At 34.6% G+C, this 21,794-nt stretch overlaps 2 protein-coding genes across 12 annotated transcripts in view; both read right to left on the reverse strand.

Annotated features, from left to right (window-relative positions):
* Positions 1-21,794, reverse strand: part of LOC130443523 (CCR4-NOT transcription complex subunit 6) — a 156,424-nt gene that overhangs the window by 102,232 nt on the left and 32,398 nt on the right. The window lies entirely within an intron of this gene.
* LOC130443524 (uncharacterized) lies at positions 8,274-9,886 on the reverse strand. Its single transcript, XM_056778227.1, has one exon. The coding sequence runs from the start codon at positions 9,701-9,703 to the stop codon at positions 8,477-8,479; it is 1,227 nt and encodes a 408-aa protein (XP_056634205.1). The 5' UTR covers positions 9,704-9,886; the 3' UTR covers positions 8,274-8,476.

Below are 21,794 nucleotides of genomic sequence, written 5' to 3' on the forward strand. Positions count from 1 at the left end.
AAAAAACTCGATTTTTTTTGAATTTTCTACATAAATTTTGAGGTTATGTAAAAAAAGTGAAAATACAAAAGTTGTAGATCTCCGTATTACCCACAACTTTGTCATTTGACTTTTTTCCATAGGACTTGTAGTTTTACCAGAAATCGAGATAAACCGTATATATACTGGTTACAAAACGTACTGTTGGAATTTTTAGCAAAAAAAATAAGCACGCGTCAAAGTTTAAAGACTTTCATCTATTTAGTCTGAAGCCTATTCTTTCGAATGCGATGTAAACCGTATCTGTAGACAAATCAGTATAGCCGTTTAAGCCGTAATAAACAAAAATTAGACACGAAAAACTCGATTTTTTGAATTTTCCACATAAATTTTGAGGTTATGTAAAAAAGTGAAAATACAAAAGTTGTAGATCTCCGTATTACCCACAACTTTGTCATTTGACTTTTTTCCATAGGACTTGTAGTTTTACCAGAAATCGAGATAAACCGTATATACTATAAATCCGTATAGCCGTTTCCTTCGTTCGTATAGTTTTGATGTAAACATTACGGATTGTTGTGATATTTCACATGAAACTTGTAATTTATGTGTATGGTGATGAATTTTAGTCGCGTTCAAGTATTTTTGAGTGGTTTAAGCACTTTCAAGGTGACCGAAAACGGATGAATAAGTGAGTGGATCAAAGGGATCTGTCCCAGTCAAAAATTGTTTCAAAATTGATGTCATTTCGATTCTCGATAGTGAGAACATTAAAAAATTAAAATAAAGTTATACAACTATTGAAAATTATACCTTTTAAATATAATTAAAATGTCGGGTATATCAAATTTCAATCTGTTGAACACATTTTTAATTAATAACTTTTGTTGTCACTATGAAAATATTTATTTTTTTTTTTCGTAATTTCGTTTAGTATTTGAGTATTCTTGATACAAGAAACTAAACACTTTCACTTTTATAGTTACGCAGCTCTATGAATGTCACATAAAAGTGATGTCCATAAATTTTTTTTCCTCCACAAGATCTTAACAATCAAAATTATGACTCATCCCGAGGAGGCGGTTCGTCAATAAACTCACGATCAAACTCATTCTTATACTTGGCCAAAAAACAGATTTGGAAGCTAGTGAATATTCGTTTGTCTATGATCCGTATTCAAAGATAAAATAGATTTGAATTTAATGAGAAATTTCACAAAAAAAAACACGTTTTTGTACTTTTCATTTACGAATTCGTTCAGTTCTATATAAAAGAGAAATACCTCTGATTTCTTAGACTTTTTGATACGTTTTAGGTCTCTTCTGATTCAAAATTAATTCGAAACGTCAAATTTTGATCTGCCTTTAAAAAATTAACCAAAAAAAACCAGAAAAGACCTAAAATTAACACGATTTAAACACTGTTTCACAAAAGATTTATAGAATGTAGACTTTTTTTCAAAAAAATCATTTTTTTGGTTGAATTATGCTAAAAATTTCGTAGTTGGCAGTCAACGTGTTAATGAAAATTAGTATAAGAACAAGTTATGTAGACAAATCTGTTCAGAAACTTGAAAGACTGCGTTGAAGTTGAATCGACTTCAATTATATAATAAATAGAAAAGAAATTGTACAAAAACGTCGTTTATTTCCATTTTTTTTTTTTTTTTTTAATAAAACCATAGTGAAACTCAAGTTTATTTACATGAGACGCCTTCACAAGATGAGTTTACTCTAAATGGTAACACAAGTTTAACTATCTACCAAAAATAAGATACGAGTAATCATTTTACCAAGTTTTTAGACACTGTCACCCAAGTTTTTATGAATAGTTATCAATTTTTTCGAAAATTATCGGGATATTTTTGTTTGTGAATGAATGTCTTCATTTTATTTTATTTAAGTAGGATGTACGTGGATGATGAACCGTGTTTGTTTGCTGGGTCGTTAACAAACCCTTGGCCATCTGTCGAACTAATTTTTTTTTGGAAAAAAACCACTTCCAGTTGCTGTACTACTAGAGGAAGTCGAAAATTTAGATCTGGATGATTCTCAAATACTTCCGGAATGTATATAAACAACCGCCTTGAAGATGATGACGAAAATAAGGGCTGAGCACGAATAAATGTATCGAGGACGAAAAGACTATAGAAAGTTAAGATTTTGGGGAATGTTTTTTGAAAAAAACCACTTCCAGTTGCTGTACTACTGGAGGAAATCGAAAATTTAGATCTGGATGATTCTCAAATTCTTCCGGAAGGCATATACACGATCGCCTTGAAGATGATGACGAAAATAAGGGCTGAGCACGAATAAATGTATCGAGGACGAAAAGACTATAGAAAGTTAAGATTTTGGGGAATGTTTTTTGAAAAAAACCACTTCCAGTTGCTGTACTACTAGAGGAAGTCGAAAATTTAGATCTGGATGATTCTCAAATACTTCCGGAATGTATATAAACAACCGCCTTGAAGATGATGACGAAAATAAGGGCTGAGCACGAATAAATGTATCGAGGACGAAAAGACTATAGAAAGTTAAGATTTTGGGGAATGTTTTTTGAAAAAAACCACTTCCAGTTGCTGTACTACTGGAGGAAGTCGAAAATTTAGATCTGGATGATTCTCAAATTCTTCCGGAAGGCATATACACGATCGCCTTGAAGATGATGACGAAAATAAGGGCTGAGCACGAATAAATGTATCGAGGACGAAAAGACTATAGAAAGTTAAGATTTTGGGGAATGTTTTTTGAAAAAAACCACTTCCAGTTGCTGTACTACTAGAGGAAGTCGAAAATTTAGATCTGGATGATTCTCAAATACTTCCGGAATGTATATAAACAACCGCCTTGAAGATGATGACGAAAATAAGGGCTGAGCACGAATAAATGTATCGAGGACGAAAAGACTATAGAAAGTTAAGATTTTGGGGAATGTTTTTTGAAAAAAACCACTTCCAGTTGCTGTACTACTGGAGGAAGTCGAAAATTTAGATCTGGATGATTCTCAAATTCTTCCGGAATGTATATAAACAACCGCCTTGAAGATGATGACGAAAATAAGGGCTGAGCACGAATAAATGTATCGAGGACGAAAAGACTATAGAAAGTTAAGATTTTGGGGAATGTTTTTTGAAAAAAACCACTTCCAGTTGCTGTACTACTGGAGGAAATCGAAAATTTAGATCTGGATGATTCTCAAATTCTTCCGGAATGTATATAAACAACCGCCTTGAAGATGATGACGAAAATAAGGGCTGAGCACGAATAAATGTATCGAGGACGAAAAGACTATAGAAAGTTAAGATTTTGGGGAATGTTTTTTGAAAAAAACCACTTCCAGTTGCTGTACTACTGGAGGAAGTCGAAAATTTAGATCTGGATGATTCTCAAATTCTTCCGGAATGTATATAAACAACCGCCTTGAAGATGATGACGAAAATAAGGTCTGAGCACGAATAAATGTATCGAGGACGAAAAGACTATAGAAAGTTAAGATTTTGGGGAATGTTTTTTGAAAAAAACCACTTCCAGTTGCTGTACTACTGGAGGAAGTCGAAAATTTAGATCTGGATGATTCTCAAATTCTTCCGGAATGTATATAAACAACCGCCTTGAAGATGATGACGAAAATAAGGGCTGAGCACGAATAAATGTATCGAGGACGAAAAGACTATAGAAAGTTAAGATTTTGGGGAATGTTTTTTGAAAAAAACCACTTCCAGTTGCTGTACTACTGGAGGAAATCGAAAATTTAGATCTGGATGATTCTCAAATTCTTCCGGAATGTATATAAACAACCGCCTTGAAGATGATGACGAAAATAAGGTCTGAGCACGAATAAATGTATCGAGGACGAAAAGACTATAGAAAGTTAAGATTTTGGGGAATGTTTTTTGAAAAAAACCACTTCCAGTTGCTGTACTACTGGAGGAAGTCGAAAATTTAGATCTGGATGATTCTCAAATTCTTCCGGAATGTATATAAACAACCGCCTTGAAGATGATGACGAAAATAAGGGCTGAGCACGAATAAATGTATCGAGGACGAAAAGACTATAGAAAGTTAAGATTTTGGGGAATGTTTTTTGAAAAAAACCACTTCCAGTTGCTGTACTACTGGAGGAAATCGAAAATTTAGATCTGGATGATTCTCAAATTCTTCCGGAATGTATATAAACAACCGCCTTGAAGATGATGACGAAAATAAGGTCTGAGCACGAATAAATGTATCGAGGACGAAAAGACTATAGAAAGTTAAGATTTTGGGGAATGTTTTTTGAAAAAAACCACTTCCAGTTGCTGTACTACTGGAGGAAGTCGAAAATTTAGATCTGGATGATTCTCAAATTCTTCCGGAATGTATATAAACAACCGCCTTGAAGATGATGACGAAAATAAGGTCTGAGCACGAATAAATGTATCGAGGACGAAAAGACTATAGAAAGTTAAGATTTTGGGGAATGTTTTTTGAAAAAAACCACTTCCAGTTGCTGTACTACTGGAGGAAATCGAAAATTTAGATCTGGATGATTCTCAAATTCTTCCGGAATGTATATAAACAACCGCCTTGAAGATGATGACGAAAATAAGGTCTGAGCACGAATAAATGTATCGAGGACGAAAAGACTATAGAAAGTTAAGATTTTGGGGAATGTTTTTTGAAAAAAACCACTTCCAGTTGCTGTACTACTGGAGGAAGTCGAAAATTTAGATCTGGATGATTCTCAAATACTTCCAGAAGGCATATACACGATCGCCTTGAAGATGATGACGAAAATAAGGGCTGAACATGAATGAATTTATCGAGGACGAAAAAGCAAGAAAGTTAAGGCTTTGGGGAATGTGTTATGCTTAAATTTTCCGATATTTTCACAAATAATATTTTGGTTCACGTTCTTCATTACAATTTGATTTTACATCGGCGAAGTTGATGTATATATCAATTGCAGCGGATCAATCAATATTTTATAAATACGCACGTCACTCATACCAAATTAAGAAAGGAAAAATAATGTTTACTCCCCGTATAAAATATCTAACAAACCTTCAGTCCACGTGGACTCATCATCTCCGCTGTTTATCAATGAAAACATCGAATCGTAAATGCATTTCTATTGGCCGAAGCTGTCGGAAAGCGTATGTACACAATTTGTTCGAAATATACCTGTTAGACGGTGTGCGATAAGCAGTGGCGTGGCTAGGTGAGATTTATTTACTTCCTGGGCGAATGAAGTCAATGAAATGAATGAATGAATGAATTTAATCACAGGCACGATAATGTTTGCAATCTAATTCCTTTTTTTTGTCCAAAATGAGTATTTCAAGTATCTTGAAACAACTCAAATAGCTTGTATCGTACGACAACAAGTTCTGAGTACGTTTACCATTAAAAATGTCAAACTTTAAAACGGCGATGTCAGATTTGACATATCTCGAAACTTAAGTAGCGATCCTCGTACGATTTTTATTATTTTGAAAACAAACTAATACTTGGACGAACTTCAATGTATGACTTATCTAAAGGAGCCTCAAAGAAGCCTTATTCGAGTTCCACATACTCATAAAAAATATGAAAAATTCCTTTTTAAAATCAATACAACAAAATACACTACGCCACAGTTAATAGTCGAAAGAAAAGTTCATGCCACGAATTTTCATTAAGTTAAAGATTTAGATACACAAATACAGCAAATTATTTCAAATATATTCTACTGTTTGAAGTAGCAGATTGTCCAAAATACAATTGTACCAGTTAAAAAACATGTTTTGTCACACGGAAAACCGAATTGTCAACAGTTCACGTCTGGTATCCTGTTTAAACCAAACGCCCTTACGTATTACTCGTCTATTTGCGTTTTATAATTTAATATTCAATAACGGCGTATAATGCCGTCCAATTCATAATGAATCGATGCATATTTTTAAAAGTATTTAAAAAAAATATTAAATTTATAAAATGAGGTATCTACAACGGTTTTTAGAATTAAATAAAAATAACATTAGCGTCCAAAGGGTCGTTAACGGTCCACAATACAATATCCTAAACTGAATTTAAAGATTTCAAATGTTTTTCGTAATAACCGAAGTTCTAATAGACAAATTGGGTACAAAAAGGTATCAGTACACGTCTGGTATCCTGTTTAAACCAAACGCCCTTACGTTTTACTCGTCTATTTGCGTTTTATAATTTAATATTTAATATAACGGCGTATAATACCGTCCAATTTATAATGAATCGATGCATATTTTTAAAAGTATTTAAAAAAAAATATTAAATTTATAAAATGAGGTATCTACAACGGTTTTTAGAATTAAATAAAAATAACTTTAGCGTCCAAAGGGTCGTTAACGGTCCACAATACAATATCCTAAACTGAATTTAAAGATTTCAAATGTTTTTCGTAATAACCGAAGTTCTAATAGACAAATTGGGTACAAAAAGGTATCAGTACACGTCTGGTATCCTGTTTTAACCAAACGCCCTTACGTTTTACTCGTCTATTTGCGTTTTATAATTTAATATTTAATATAACGGCGTATAATACCGTCCAATTTATAATGAATCGATGCATATTTTTAAAAGTATTTAAAAAAAAATATTAAATTTATAAAATGAGGTATCTACAACGGTTTTTAGAATTAAATAAAAATAACATTAGCGTCCAAAGGGTCGTTAACGGTCCACAATACAATATCCTAAACTGAATTTAAAGATTTCAAATGTTTTTCGTAATAACCGAAGTTCTAATAGACAAATTGGGTACAAAAAGGTATCAGTACACGTCTGGTATCCTGTTTTAACCAAACGCCCTTACGTTTTACTCGTCTATTTGCGTTTTATAATTTAATATTTAATATAACGGCGTATAATGCCGTCCAATTTATAATGAATCGATGCATATTTTTAAAAGTATTTAAAAAAAAATATTAAATTTATAAAATGAGGTATCTACAACGGTTTTTAGAATTAAATAAAAATAACATTAGCGTCCAAAGGGTCGTTAACGGTCCACAATACAATATCCTAAACTGAATTTAAAGATTTCAAATGTTTTTCGTAATAACCGAAGTTCTAATAGACAAATTGGGTACAAAAAGGTATCAGTACACGTCTGGTATCCTGTTTTAACCAAACGCCCTTACGTTTTACTCGTCTATTTGCGTTTTATAATTTAATATTTAATATAACGGCGTATAATGCCGTCCAATTTATAATGAATCGATGCATATTTTTAAAAGTATTTAAAAAAAAATATTAAATTTATAAAATGAGGTATCTACAACGGTTTTTAGAATTAAATAAAAATAACATTAGCGTCCAAAGGGTCGTTAACGGTCCACAATACAATATCCTAAACTGAATTTAAAGATTTCAAATGTTTTTCGTAATAACCGAAGTTCTAATAGACAAATTGGGTACAAAAAGGTATCAGTACACGTCTGGTATCCTGTTTTAACCAAACGCCCTTACGTTTTACTCGTCTATTTGCGTTTTATAATTTAATATTTAATATAACGGCGTATAATGCCGTCCAATTTATAATGAATCGATGCATATTTTTAAAAGTATTTAAAAAAAAATATTGAATTTATAAAATGAGGTATCTACAAGGGTTTTATATAAATATCCTAAACTGAATTTAAAGATTTCAAATGTTTTTCGTAATAACCGAAGTTCTAATAGACAAATTGGGTACAAAAAGGTATCAGTACACGTCTGGTATCCTGTTTTAACCAAACGCCCTTACGTTTTACTCGTCTATTTGCGTTTTATAATTTAATATTTAATATAACGGCGTATAATGCCGTCCAATTTATAATGAATCGATGCATATTTTTAAAAGTATTTAAAAAAAAATATTGAATTTATAAAATGAGGTATCTACAAGGGTTTTATATAAATATCCTAAACTGAATTTAAAGATTTCAAATGTTTTTCGTAATAACCGAAGTTCTAATAGACAAATTGGGTACAAAAAGGTATCAGTACACGTCTGGTATCCTGTTTTAACCAAACGCCCTTACGTTTTACTCGTCTATTTGCGTTTTATAATTTAATATTTAATATAACGGCGTATAATGCCGTCCAATTTATAATGAATCGATGCATATTTTTAAAAGTATTTAAAAAGAATATTGAATTTATAAAATGAGGTATCTACAAGGGTTTTATATAAATATCCTAAACTGAATTTGAAGATTTCAAATGTTTTTTGTTAGAAACAACCGTCGTATTCGTGAAAATAATCAAATTACAATATTGACGAAAAACGTAATTTATATGATTGAAATAGGCTACAGGCGACAAATCTGTATATCCGTCATAGCATTTAACTAATTTTCTGTTTCGTAAAAACCGACGACACCCTCGAGTATATAAATAGTTTGATGTAAATACCCCGGTACAATTGGCACGCCACTCGTATTCGGTAGATAAATAAACTTGAACGTGGTTACGATAATTCGAAAAAAATTTTCATGGACATCATTATAAAATCATTCTTCTAAATTTAATCCCAAATCATTTTCGAAATTACACTTTTTCGTACCATTATCATTTTTTGCGTCGTTATCCACATGGCAGGGCGTGGAAAAAAACTTGATTTCCAAATCCCTGTGACCGTTCAAAGATGTGACGATTTCGGTGGAAACTTCAAGGTCTCTGGACGAAGACGTGACGGGGATCTTTTTAACGCCGTCACTTTCCAACGTTATCGACGATAACGTATGCTCCAAACAATCGGTAGATATCGGCGAAGAATAATAGGAAACCTCTTCCAGATTGGGATACTTGAAGGATTTCAAAGGTGGCGTTAAAAAGGGCGAGTAACATTCCCTATCGACGTCCCAAATTTGTCCGCTGGGATCGCAATATCTACACTGACAGTTACTGGTCGATTGGTTGCCGTTAACATCTTTTCCTTCGTCTGGTTCTTCGATGTCTTCGAAGGAATGATGGAGTTTGGGCGTTTCGTTGATATCGTTCAAACGATCGACGATTTTAGAAGATTCGGGAAACATTAACGCGCCGCCGTAAGGACTAAAATTAAATAAATTAAAAGGACTTAACGATAAATAATTGATGCGATTGTTTTCCACGTCGGGACTGGCGCTATCTGTAGAAGACGAATCTTGACTCAAAGGTCTAGATAACGTCGGCGGTTTCCTATCTTTTTTCCGTCTCTTCCTCGGTTTTATGATGCGCGGTAAACACGTTTCCGAATTATTCGAACCGGAACTTTCGTCACTCGCGACGCTCGCAGCGTCCGCACTATTTTGACACTTGACATTTTTCTTGTTTATCGAATTTTCGTACACTTTTCCATTGTTGTTTCTGTCCACTTTGTTTTTTCTGTGGTGGAAAGTTTTCGTTAAAATCAAAGGGGCGCCCTGGGTGTGCACCGCCAATTTAGCCAACGAATTCTGATCTTCCTTTCTTTGATGATGATGATGATGATGATGATGATGATGATGGGGGAAAGTAATAAAAGGCATACCGCCGCCGTTCCAACTTTCCACCGAATGGCATCTCTGCAAGCGGTAATTGACGTGATGTTTTCGATAAATATCCTGCGTCACATCCCTATTATTATTATTATTGTATTGTTCTTGTCGTTGCGGCGGCGGCGGCGGCGGCGGTTTGTTTTTGACTCGGTTTTGCGATATCAAACAAGCACCTATGTAACGTTCCACTTCTAGATTGCCTGCGGATGCGGGGCTCATGGCAACAACTACGCGCGCGTTCACGATCACATGCCTATCGGTAACGTTCTTACGGCGACGTGTTCGACACAACAAACTTTAAATGAGACTGATCGTCTTAGTCGTCTCATTCGACGAGAGACGGTGTATCAGTATGGAAAGTCTTCGAATCCCCACCTCGCGGAGGCGGCGAATCTAACAACGTTGCCGTATACCCAATAACAATCCGCTATATATATATATATATATTAAAATTTTAAAATGTAGTAGTAGAATTTCGAACTATTAAAATGAGCGGAATGTAAAAATGTTTAAATGATTAATTATATACGAGGGTTGTCCGAAAAGTTGCGCATATATTGATAAATTCCCGCTAAAATTTTAATGGCGTTTTATGGGTCCGTAAATGGGTGGTTGTGAAAAATTTCCAGTATGAGAGAAAAATTACATTAAATGTTTATTTTTTGAACGGAGACTGTCCACATTTAGTGGAGAAATTTCCGTGGTTTAATTAGGAAAAAAAATTGAAAATCAAGAATGAAATTTTTCGATATCTCGCTTCGTTTTCGAGATATCGATACTTGAAAGTTATAATCAAACGTTATAGTTCAAAATTTGTTTTATTGAACAGAGTTCAATGCTTCGTTTTAAATGAATATCGCTTCAAATTCAATATAAATTTAATTTTTATATCATTTACTCTAAAATTATGTTGGAAAAAACTTTCATAAAAAATTGTCGGTTGTTTTTCATTATTTATAAAATAAAAAAAATTTTTTTATTGATAGTTTGATGATTTATTTTGGGTAATCATACATTTTCGCGGTCACCTGGTTTTTTGGCTCTAGAAAATCGAAAAATGGATGGATTTTAATGATCTTGGTCTCGAAATGTTTCATTTTACGGCGGATTTATAAAAAAAAATACGAAAATTAAAAAAAATAAATATTTTTTACAGTTTCGTGACTTTAAATGCAAAAAAAAATGACTTTCTACATATAATCCTTCGTAACTGTTTCTGACGTCGTGGAATCAAGTTCGTATATTTTTTTTCGCAATTTACATAAAAAAATATTTTGAAAAAAAAAAGTTTTTCTACTATTTAAGGTTTAAAACTATTGAAAACCGCAAATTCAGCCACTATCCCCGTGTTTTTTATAAATCCGTCGTAAAAGGGAACATTTCGAGACCAAGATCATTAAAATCCATCCATTTTTCGATTTTCTAGAGCCAAAAAACCAGGTGACCGCGAAAGTGTATAATTACCATAATTTTTTGTAAAGGATTATTTTGCAAAACCGTTTTTTACGATTTAAAACAGTAAAACTATGAGAAATTTTCATTCCAGCTATTTCTACTAATTTTTTTTATAAATCCGCCGTAAAATGAAACATTTTGAGACCAAGATCATTAAAATCCATCCATTTTTCGATTTTCTGGAGCCAAAAAACCAGGTGACCGCGAAAATGTATAATTACCCAAAATAAATCGAAAATGAAAAATGAAATTTTTCGATATCTCGCTTCGTTTTCGAGATATCGATACTTGAAAGTTATAATCAAACGTTATAGTTCAAAATTTGTTTGAATATTTTGAATATCGCTTCAAATTCAATATAAATTTAATTTTTATATCATTTACTCCAAAATTATATTGGAAAAAACAGATTTTTAAAACGAAATGAGTCATTTTTGAAAACTTTCTTCACTTTCATAAAAAATTGTCGGTTGTTTTTCATTATTTATAAAATAAAGAAATATTTTTAATGATAGTTTGAGGATTTAATTAGTAATTTCGAGCAAAAAGTAGATTCTGAATGCTTTCAAAAATTATTTATTTTATAATTGAAAAGCTCGACTACTGTAATATTTTAAAATTATCCTGAAAAAATTCTCTAGCAATTATTTTTGCATCGTTTATCCCATTTTTAACGATGCAAATCAACCGAATAAGAAAAGCGACTGTAAAAAATTTATTCCAAATCTACTCGCTACAAAATCTGCCCCCCATCTCCCCTCTCCAAAATCACCCGTTCCTTTTGAGCAGACCAGGGTCCAGGAGCAAGGGGGCGAAGCCCCCCATAAGAAACAATAGTAAAATAAAACTAAAATAATCCTCACGCGAAGAAAATTTTTTTAGACAAGTTTATTTGTAAAAAATTCACGATTTTTGAACTTTTTACACTCAAAATACACCACGAGAAAGTTAGGTTAGATTAAATTAGGTTAGGTTAACTTTTCCAACTTCAAATATCGATATCTCGAAAACGAACCGAGATATCGAAAAATTTTATTCTTCCTTTTCGACTTATTCGGGTATATTTACAAAATGGCACGGTCGAATCCAGGCGCCGCGGAAATCACATTGGGACAGCTGATTTGAAACTTGGACGTATCATCGGTCAAAAAATGCGCCAACCGGCAAAGTAAAAATACTTACTACAGCTTACAATCGTTCGACCCCAAGTAACCCCTAATAGGATATCTGGTACACGTTTTAGTAAAAACCAACATAATTATAGAAACCACCGGCGAGACGTTTCGAAATTCGAAATTCGGGAAACTGAAAAGCGAGCAGATCTTTAACGCTGCTTCTAAGGATTCGGTTTTGCGCGAGGTACGTTTTCTCGGCGGCAACGCGTTCGCCGTACGCGCGAACAATATCAGATTGTTGATCCTTACGCAGAAAAAACAAATTTCAGTTTTCCGAGACCAATTTGTAATCAATTTGTGGTCACTTACAACGGAGTCTTGAATCGATTTTCCTTTGGTAATTGACTTTTGTCTAACAACCGCGATTTTCCATGCGAGATACTCGGGTCCGATCTTCTTTCCATTCGATCATTCCTACCTCGACATCTTGTAGCCATTTCTCCTTTGCGCATTATCTTCCTTTTCCTTCACTTCCTTTCAAAACCAATCCAGCAATTTTCTTTTCGAGTAGTCTAACAATTTCCAGCTTATCATATTCATTAGTTCTTCTATTTTGGCACCAGTATCTTTCTCTAGACCGTATTTCCTTTCTTGGTGGCAAAATGCGTTCGCAAAAATCTTTATGCGCGAGTTAATGACAAGTTCAATGCTCGGTCCACTCGGTCAAGTTGTCTATTGTGATCCGACGTCCAGAAGAGATTCCAAATGGCCATGGAAAACTTCCAAAAAAGTGAACGCTGCATATTACCGTGACGAATTATCGGAAAGAGACGCGCTAAAATCAGCCGAGGCGTACGCTTGTTCCATTACCATTCTCGGATCCACACCGCTTCGTATTTCGAAATTTCCGTACATGCATACTAGAGATTGAACACCCACCATATAGTCCCGATTTAGCCTCGTCCGATTATTTTTTGTTCGCAAAGCTAAAGGCTGAGTTACGAGGTAAAATAGTTGAGCTGGCGGTGTGTACGAACATTTCGAAACCAAAGATGGAAAGTATGTGGAAATGAAAAATGATCAGTTTCTTTTTTATATCTTTTGTAGCCATTCCACCGTGAGAATTCTCTTATATTTTTTGTAGAAGTTTATTCCTAAATAATGATTCGAGTCGAAACATCTGGGAAATTATCAATTAATTGTCATTGTCATGGAATCCGGATGATTTCCAGACCTCGTACGTATGTAATACTGGGTGTTATCTATACTACGACCCATTTTGTTGCTGCGCAACACATTTTTTCTATACATTCGATTCTTTATTTCGAAATATCTTCGATATTAGAAAATGTGGTTCCGATTGTCGATTACTACGAATTACCAGCAAGTCCGATGGTACGAACGGTCGATTGTGGCAACGTCGCTTCGAGATCTGACTGCACTAACCTACATCGACATGAGCCAGTCGAGTCTAACAACGTGAGATTGCGTTGCTAGCAACAACCGCTTCCACCCACACAACTAGGTCACTTGGTTTGATTATTCTTCTTTCTTAAACGTTTGTTTGTTGTTTTTTTTTTTTTGGATCTTCTTCTTTTTCGGTTTTTCGGTTTGTGAGTCGTCTTTTGCGGTTTCGTAGTACGGTAGGCGACGAGACGCGATGGGAAAAGTGGATTAATTCAAACACGTGAGGATGATGTTTCGGTTTTTCGTTTTTTATTTCGGGTCGATCGGAATTTCACTTTTTATTAGTTTGGGTTATTTAATTTTTCATAAATTGGAGTATCAAATATCGATTTTTACGTTAATAATGATCTAGATAAATGTGAAAGAAAGTGAAATCGTTGTAAACGTTCGGCTGACCGTCGCCTGTTGAAGTTTTTGAACGTTTGGTCTTGTGAAAGTCTCGAAATTTCCAATGTTTGGTCATTGAACATGATCAATCATACGGAGAAATCAAAAGTAAAAGGTAATAGAAACTTTTGCCATTGGCATTGATAAAATTGTTGGTGAAATCGACCACGAATGGAAAGCTGTGAAATTCCTTATTATTTTTTTCTTTTATAATTTCTTCAATTAGTTTTATATCAGGTAGAAACGATAATACATTCCGAAAAATTTGATGCCCGAATGCGAATTTTTATATTAAAATTACGAGGGTGGTTCAAATATTAAGCGAATTTTTTTAATAAACGCGCGAAAAATTCAGTGTCGCTGCGCAGGTCCGTAGAAACCAACCGGGACAGTTAAAGACATCGAAGGACATGCGTGAAATTGGAAAATGGAGCGAATCCTATATCAGGATCTGATCCTACGAACCTCCTTCACCGGATATTCACCACAGACAAGATTCGGGTACACAGCGTGGAGAAAACGCGCGTTTATGGAATGGAGGAGTGTTTTTGGACATGTGAGGAAATTTCCTCGTCAAATAATGAACTACGAACGCGCAGTACTATGGTAACCTCCTGGTGAACAAGGCGAAACCTCCTCCTTATAGTCCCGATTTGTCGATTTCGATTCGAAAGCTTCAGGGGACGTGGCAACAGTGTGTAGGGTATGAGGGAAACAAATGTTATTCAACATACTATATAAATATATAAAAATACCTTTAATCAGGACGTCCAGACGACAAACAATTTCTTACCTGAAATAAAAATTACCGTGGTTAAATAATTATATTTAAATTACATATTTTAAATTAAAAATATGGAATGTATGTACATGGATATCTTTTTAGAATCACCCTTTGGTTATCTAAATATTTCAAAGATACAAATTTTCGGTCTATCATAAGTTTTTTCGAAAACGGTTTGGACTGTTCGAAAACCCTGCGTATCGAAGATGACACGGCCGTATCTTAAGATCTAGAAATATCGATTTTATTTCCAAAAATATTTTCCCGGATATACGATTTTGGGTTTTTCCATACAGCAACACAGTTCAAATTTAATCAATGTCAAACACTTGTTTCTACAGGCTGTAAATTTGAAGTCTGGAAACTGTGGAAAAGTCAGTTAATCGTACGATCAAAAAAGAAAAGAAAATTTGGAAAATGGACAAGATTATAGATGCAAATGATCTGGCTGCTCTTTATATCCATATAATCACTATAAATTTGTATTTAATACACTGTTTAGACCACCACAGGTAAACAGTTCACCTCCAGTCTCCGAAGACGATAACTTGGTTATCGAAACGTGCGTCAGACAGAGTAATTGCGAGTGTTGGTGTAGTAATAGTGTGTTCAGTATGAATACCACCAACGGTTCCAGAAATTCCAACTCAGCAGTACAAATTTCTCGATTCTTAAGCCGGCTCAACCAGTTTGAAATGAATAACATTTGTATTCGAATGGCGGACTACAGATGGAGCAACCAGTTAAAAAAAAACTCGATCTGTTGATTTGTTGATTCGCTGGCAACGCCTCTCAAAGGTTCCAATGGATGAAGATTATTTTTCGCTTCAGCAGGTCATTACCTAATTCGTTCCAGTGAAACTTTCGTTTTGTTTGAACTATATTTATGCCCGTGAATTTCTGTAGGTTGTACTGTTCGGGAAAGGCGCTCCAAAAGAAGGAGTTAAAGGAGATAAATTGACATTCCGGGCGTCTGCGGGAGAACTCGGTGTTTACGAGCCACGTCCGCCGATTAAATAGGTCTTGAAGATGCTCTAGGTGGGATTATGTTGGACAACTCGGAATCGATGTATCTCAATGTGAGGCCCACGCTCCTCGTTGGAGCTATTCGATTTTTAACGAGGGGCAATTCGAAAATTGAGTCTTTCGAATGCAATTGCGGTTTTTCATTATATTCTTTGAAAATTTATTTACTTTTATTTGTGATTTCTATCTATATTTTAGTAAGTATAAAGTGGGGCGTGGTACAAACAAGGTCGGGAAACACTTTTCTAAGTTTTTCAAGTTTCTGGTAAACTTTGAATCGCCGCCTATAACTTGTATTGAATCGAGCATCCTTGGGAGTCGAGTTTTGTGACAAAATTTCAAAGATTGTTTGTAAATTTGTAAAAAAAAGTTTGGGCTGGATCATTTGGTTCGATTCTGAGTTAATGTTTTTTTTTTTATAATAAAAATCTTGTTCCAATACAATTATTTCGTCAAATTCTTATTTGTTAGACCTTTTGCTATGTTAAAGTTTCTAAATGTTATTGATTTTAGGTGTCAAAATTAGTTTTTTTTTAAAATAAAATAGATAAAATTTGACGTTTCGACTTTTCTTTATCAAAATAATTTGAAAGAACCTTCAAATTTTATCTATCTTTTAAAAATTATTAAAAAAAAGTCTGGGACACTAAAAATTGTTGGAAATTTTATATAAACCAAATTGATTTATCGTTCAGTGAGGTTTGGGTCAAAATTGAGTCTGGTGTACGTGCAAAGACATGTTCTAAATCGGTTTGCAACCAGTTAGTGACTTTTGAGTTCGGTTTCTTTTCAATTGCTCTGTTTGTATTGAGCCTTGAACCCCTTTTATATGATTTTATTGATAAATTATTCAAAAGCATAAAATCTATCTAACATATTCCGAGTTTTCGAATATATGATTCATCGTTTTGGGAATTGATTAATTAAGAATATTAAACATTAATTAACACATGTGCATTAGAAAGCTCGGAATATATTAGAATTAGTAGACTTTGGTGTTTAATTTTTGCCACAATCCCACCACATAAACGCTCAAAATTAAACATTTGCATTCAAGTCTTGATTTTTTTATATTTTTAATAGTGTATACTTTGGAATTTTCTTGTAAAAGTTGTAGATTATAAAAAAAATTGATTGTCATATTTATTTAACGAAAATTTATACGAGAAAGCAAATTCGAATGTTTAAACAAACATTTCAACTGTTATAAATAAATAAATAAATATCCTGTCCGCTGGGTATTCGTTCGACCTACATTTCTGTATGCGCCTCAATTGCCTCAATGCGCCAAAGAGCACAAAAGTGACATGAAGAACCGAATATTCGTTACATGTATGTTAATTAATGGTTTACATTCGAAACAAGTTGTGATTAACGTCGTTTAGACGTGCCGGAATTCGATTTACCGCGAACTTACGAAAATACCAAAACTACAATTCGTTTCTAGAAAAATTGTACAATAGAATTGAAATCGATGTGAAAAGGAAACTCGTGTAAACAAATGAACAGGTTAAACGTCAAATGTCAAACGTCATTGGACGACATAAATAATTTTATGACAGATTTCGAAAGCTTGAAAAACGTTTCCCTAGAAAACCACATAATCGAAAGTGCAATCCGACAAATAACTATTCCCAGTACTTATTATTTGTTTGGTCGGATGTGGTGAGTCAAACCAAAAAAAAAAAAAAAAAAAGTACTTTCTACGGTCTCTCACGCGGAACGAATCAACCGAGTTTCTCCTCCTGAAACAAGACAAAAGGTACTACGGCATGCAAGACAGACGATGCATCTCCATACCAAAAAAAGAAAGTGATGTTTTATAGCCGTTCGAAAAAAAAAATCTGTTTATAGGTATTTATAGTACGAGAAAACGAAAATATTTACGGATAATAAATGAAATATTGTTAAACGAATCATGTTTAAAAAGTTGCGACAATTATCTACTACTATTCACCTCTGAAATCATTTCGAAATTCGATATTTCCAAATTGTATTCTGTCGTTGTTCACAGGAGACAACAACTACATTCCTGGCTAATGCATCGACGAATATAGTCGATGTCGACATCTCCAATGGGCGTGCAATCGCAAGGAGAGGTTTGTAACTACTTATTAGTCGAAATATCACATAACAAATTCGATAATTTCCATCTGTCTGATTCCTATCGACCAGGAAGACTCAACATTAAAAAACGACATACTAAATGTAGAAGTGGAACCGTTTCAAAATGAATTTCGTGCACAAACGGGAGAATTGTGCGCAAATTTCAGCAAACCGGATCTGTAGGAAATGTGCGTGCTCGCCCCGTTCGCTGTTGTTCGGGATAGAGCCGTCAACTTCGACTCGTCGTCGAGCACAACAATTAAACATCTCAAGAACATCGCTGATGAATAAATATTTGAATTTACACGCTTACAAGGTTCAATCGACTCAATAGTTGGAGCATTTTAAGCCTCATTTATTAATTAAACGTATTCGACGGCCCCATACAGTATTTTTTTATTCGGTTGTACATTTCCTGTACTATATAAATAAAATGATTACAGGATGTTCGCCCTAAATCCGATACGTAAATGCCCAAGCGAAACACGAAGATAGGTCATCGATGGTCGTTGTTCCACTCAACGTCCGCCTCCGGTTTTCAACCTTGACCGCCGCCGAATAAAACGGAACCAAACTCACGCACCGTAGAGACTCCGTCGACTCTCTCTCAATGTTGTGTTATCTACATATTTATGAGAGCAATTAATAATTTAAGGTGCATTTAAAATTTATTTTACGTCTTCGTTATTTATGGATTAACGATCGATGTTCAAAAATTTCGTACTTTGAGGTTATGTTCGTGACATCACTAATTAGTTTTCGATAAAAAATAAGAAGAAAAAGGAAAACAAAGAATAGAAAAAGTTGGTGAAGGTGATAACAAAGAAACAAAAGACAGTACAAGTACAAAAATAAAAAGGGGGAAACAATAATGAGAAAATGGAAGAGGAAAAGGGGGAAAAAATAATGAGAAAATGGAAGAGGAAAAGGGGGAAAAAATAATGAGAAAATGGAAGAGGAAAAGGGGGGAAACAATAATGAGAAAATGGAAGAGGAAAAGGGGGAAAAAATAATGAGAAAATGGAAGAGGAAAAGGGAGACAAAATAATGAGAAAATGGAAGGGGAAAAGGGGAAAACAATAATGAGAAAATGGGGGAAACAATAATGAGAAAATGGAAGAGGAAAAGGGGGAAACAATAATGAGAAAATGGAAGGGGAAAAGGGGGAAACAAGAATGAGAAAATGGAAGAGGAAAAAGGGGAAACAATAATGAGAAATTGGAATGGGAAAAGGGGGAAACAATAATGAGAAAATGGAAGGGGAAAAGGGGGAAACAATAATGAGTAAATGGAAGGGGAAAAGGGGGAAACAATAATGAGAAAATGGAAGGGGAAAAGGGGGAAACAAGAATGAGAAAATGGAAGGGGAAAAGGGGGGAAACAATAATGAGAAAATGGAAGAGGAAAAGGGGGAAAAAATAATGAGAAAATGGAAGAGGAAAAGGGGGACAAAATAATGAGAAAATGGAAGGGGAAAAGGGGAAAACAATAATGAGAAAATGGGGGAAACAATAATGAGAAAATGGAAGAGGAAAAGGGGGAAACAATAATGAGAAAATGGAAGGGGAAAAGGGGAAACAATAATGAGAAAATGGAAGGGGAAAAGGGGGAAACAATAATGAGAAAATGGAAGGGGAAAAGGGGGAAACAATAATGAGTAAATGGAAGGGGAAAAGGGGGAAACAATAATGAGAAAATGGAAGGGGAAAAGGGGGAAACAATAATGAGTAAATGGAAGGGGAAAAGGGGGAAACAATAATGAGAAAATGGAAGGGGAAAAGGGGAAAACAATAATGAGAAAATGGGGGAAACAATAATGAGAAAATGGAAGAGGAAAAGGGGGAAACAATAATGAGAAAATGGAAGGGGAAAAGGGGGAAACAAGAATGAGAAAATGGAAGAGGAAAAAGGGGAAACAATAATGAGAAATTGGAAGGGGAAAAGGGGGACAAAATAATGAGAAAATGGAAGGGGAAAAGGGGAAAACAATAATGAGAAAATGGGGGAAACAATAATGAGAAAATGGAAGAGGAAAAGGGGGAAACAATAATGAGAAAATGGAAGGGGAAAAGGGGGAAACAAGAATGAGAAAATGGAAGAGGAAAAAGGGGAAACAATAATGAGAAATTGGAAGGGGAAAAGGGGGAAACAATAATGAGAAAATGGAAGGGGAAAAGGGGGAAACAATAATGAGTAAATGGAAGGGGAAAAGGGGGAAACAATAATGAGAAAATGGAAGGGGAAAAGGGGGAAACAAGAATGAGAAAATGGAAGGGGAAAAGGGGGAAACAATAATGAGAAAATGGAAGAGGAAAAGGGGGAAAAAATAATGAGAAAATGGAAGAGGAAAAGGGGGACAAAATAATGAGAAAATGGAAGGGGAAAAGGGGAAAACAATAATGAGAAAATGGGGGAAACAATAATGAGAAAATGGAAGAGGAAAAGGGGGAAACAATAATGAGAAAATGGAAGGGGAAAAGGGGAAACAATAATGAGAAAATGGAAGGGGAAAAGGGGGAAACAATAATGAGAAAATGGAAGGGGAAAAGGGGGAAACAATAATGAGTAAATGGAAGGGGAAAAGGGGGAAACAATAATGAGAAAATGGAAGGGGAAAAGGGGGAAACAAGAATGAGAAAATGGAAGAGGAAAAAGGGGAAACAATAATGAGAAAATGGAAGGGGAAAAAGGGGAAACAATAATGAGAAATTGGAAGGGGAAAAGGGGGAAACAATAATGAGAAAATGGAAGGGGAAAAGGGGGAAACAAGAATGAGAAAATGGAAGAGGAAAAAGGGGAAACAATAATGAGAAAATGGAAGAGGAAAAGGGGGAAACAATAATGAGAAAATGGAAGAGGAAAAAGGGGAAACAATAATGAGAAATTGGAAGGGGAAAAGGGGGAAACAATAATGAGAAAATGGAAGGGGAAAAGGGGGAAACAAGAATGAGAAAATGGAAGAGGAAAAAGGGGAAACAATAATGAGAAAATGGAAGGGGAAAAGGGGGAAACAAGAATGAGAAAATGGAAGAGGAAAAAGGGGAAACAATAATGAGAAAATGGAAGAGGAAAAGGGGGAAACAATAATGAGAAAATGGAAGAGGAAAAGGGGGAAACAATAATGAGAAAATGGAAGGGGAAAAGGGGGAAACAAGAATGAGAAAATGGAAGAGGAAAAAGGGGAAACAATAATGAGAAATTGGAAGGGGAAAAGGGGGAAACAATAATGAGAAAATGGAAGGGGAAAAGGGGGAAACAATAATGAGTAAATGGAAGGGGAAAAGGGGAAAACAATAATGAGAAAATGGGGGAAACAATAATGAGAAAATGGAAGAGGAAAAGGGGGAAACAATAATGAGAAAATGGAAGGGGAAAAGGGGGAAACAAGAATGAGAAAATGGAAGAGGAAAAAGGGGAAACAATAATGAGAAATTGGAAGGGGAAAAGGGGGAAACAATAATGAGAAAATGGAAGGGGAAAAGGGGGAAACAATAATGAGTAAATGGAAGGGGAAAAGGGGGAAACAATAATGAGAAAATGGAAGGGGAAAAGGGGGAAACAAGAATGAGAAAATGGAAGGGGAAAAGGGGGAAACAATAATGAGAAAATGGAAGAGGAAAAGGGGGAAAAAATAATGAGAAAATGGAAGAGGAAAAGGGGGACAAAATAATGAGAAAATGGAAGGGGAAAAGGGGAAAACAATAATGAGAAAATGGGGGAAACAATAATGAGAAAATGGAAGAGGAAAAGGGGGAAACAATAATGAGAAAATGGAAGGGGAAAAGGGGAAACAATAATGAGAAAATGGAAGGGGAAAAGGGGGAAACAATAATGAGAAAATGGAAGGGGAAAAGGGGGAAACAATAATGAGTAAATGGAAGGGGAAAAGGGGGAAACAATAATGAGAAAATGGAAGGGGAAAAGGGGGACAAAATAATGAGAAAATGGAAAGGGAAAAGGGGGAAAAAAT

This window comes from Diorhabda sublineata, chromosome 4, assembly GCF_026230105.1.
Source record: "Diorhabda sublineata isolate icDioSubl1.1 chromosome 4, icDioSubl1.1, whole genome shotgun sequence".
Classification (NCBI taxonomy): domain Eukaryota; kingdom Metazoa; phylum Arthropoda; class Insecta; order Coleoptera; family Chrysomelidae; genus Diorhabda; species Diorhabda sublineata.

Excerpts from the sequence above, each read along its gene's own strand:
- LOC130443524 (XM_056778227.1), bottom strand. The coding sequence starts at position 9,703 with ATGAGCCCCGCATCCGCAGGCAATCTAGAAGTGGAACGTTACATAGGT.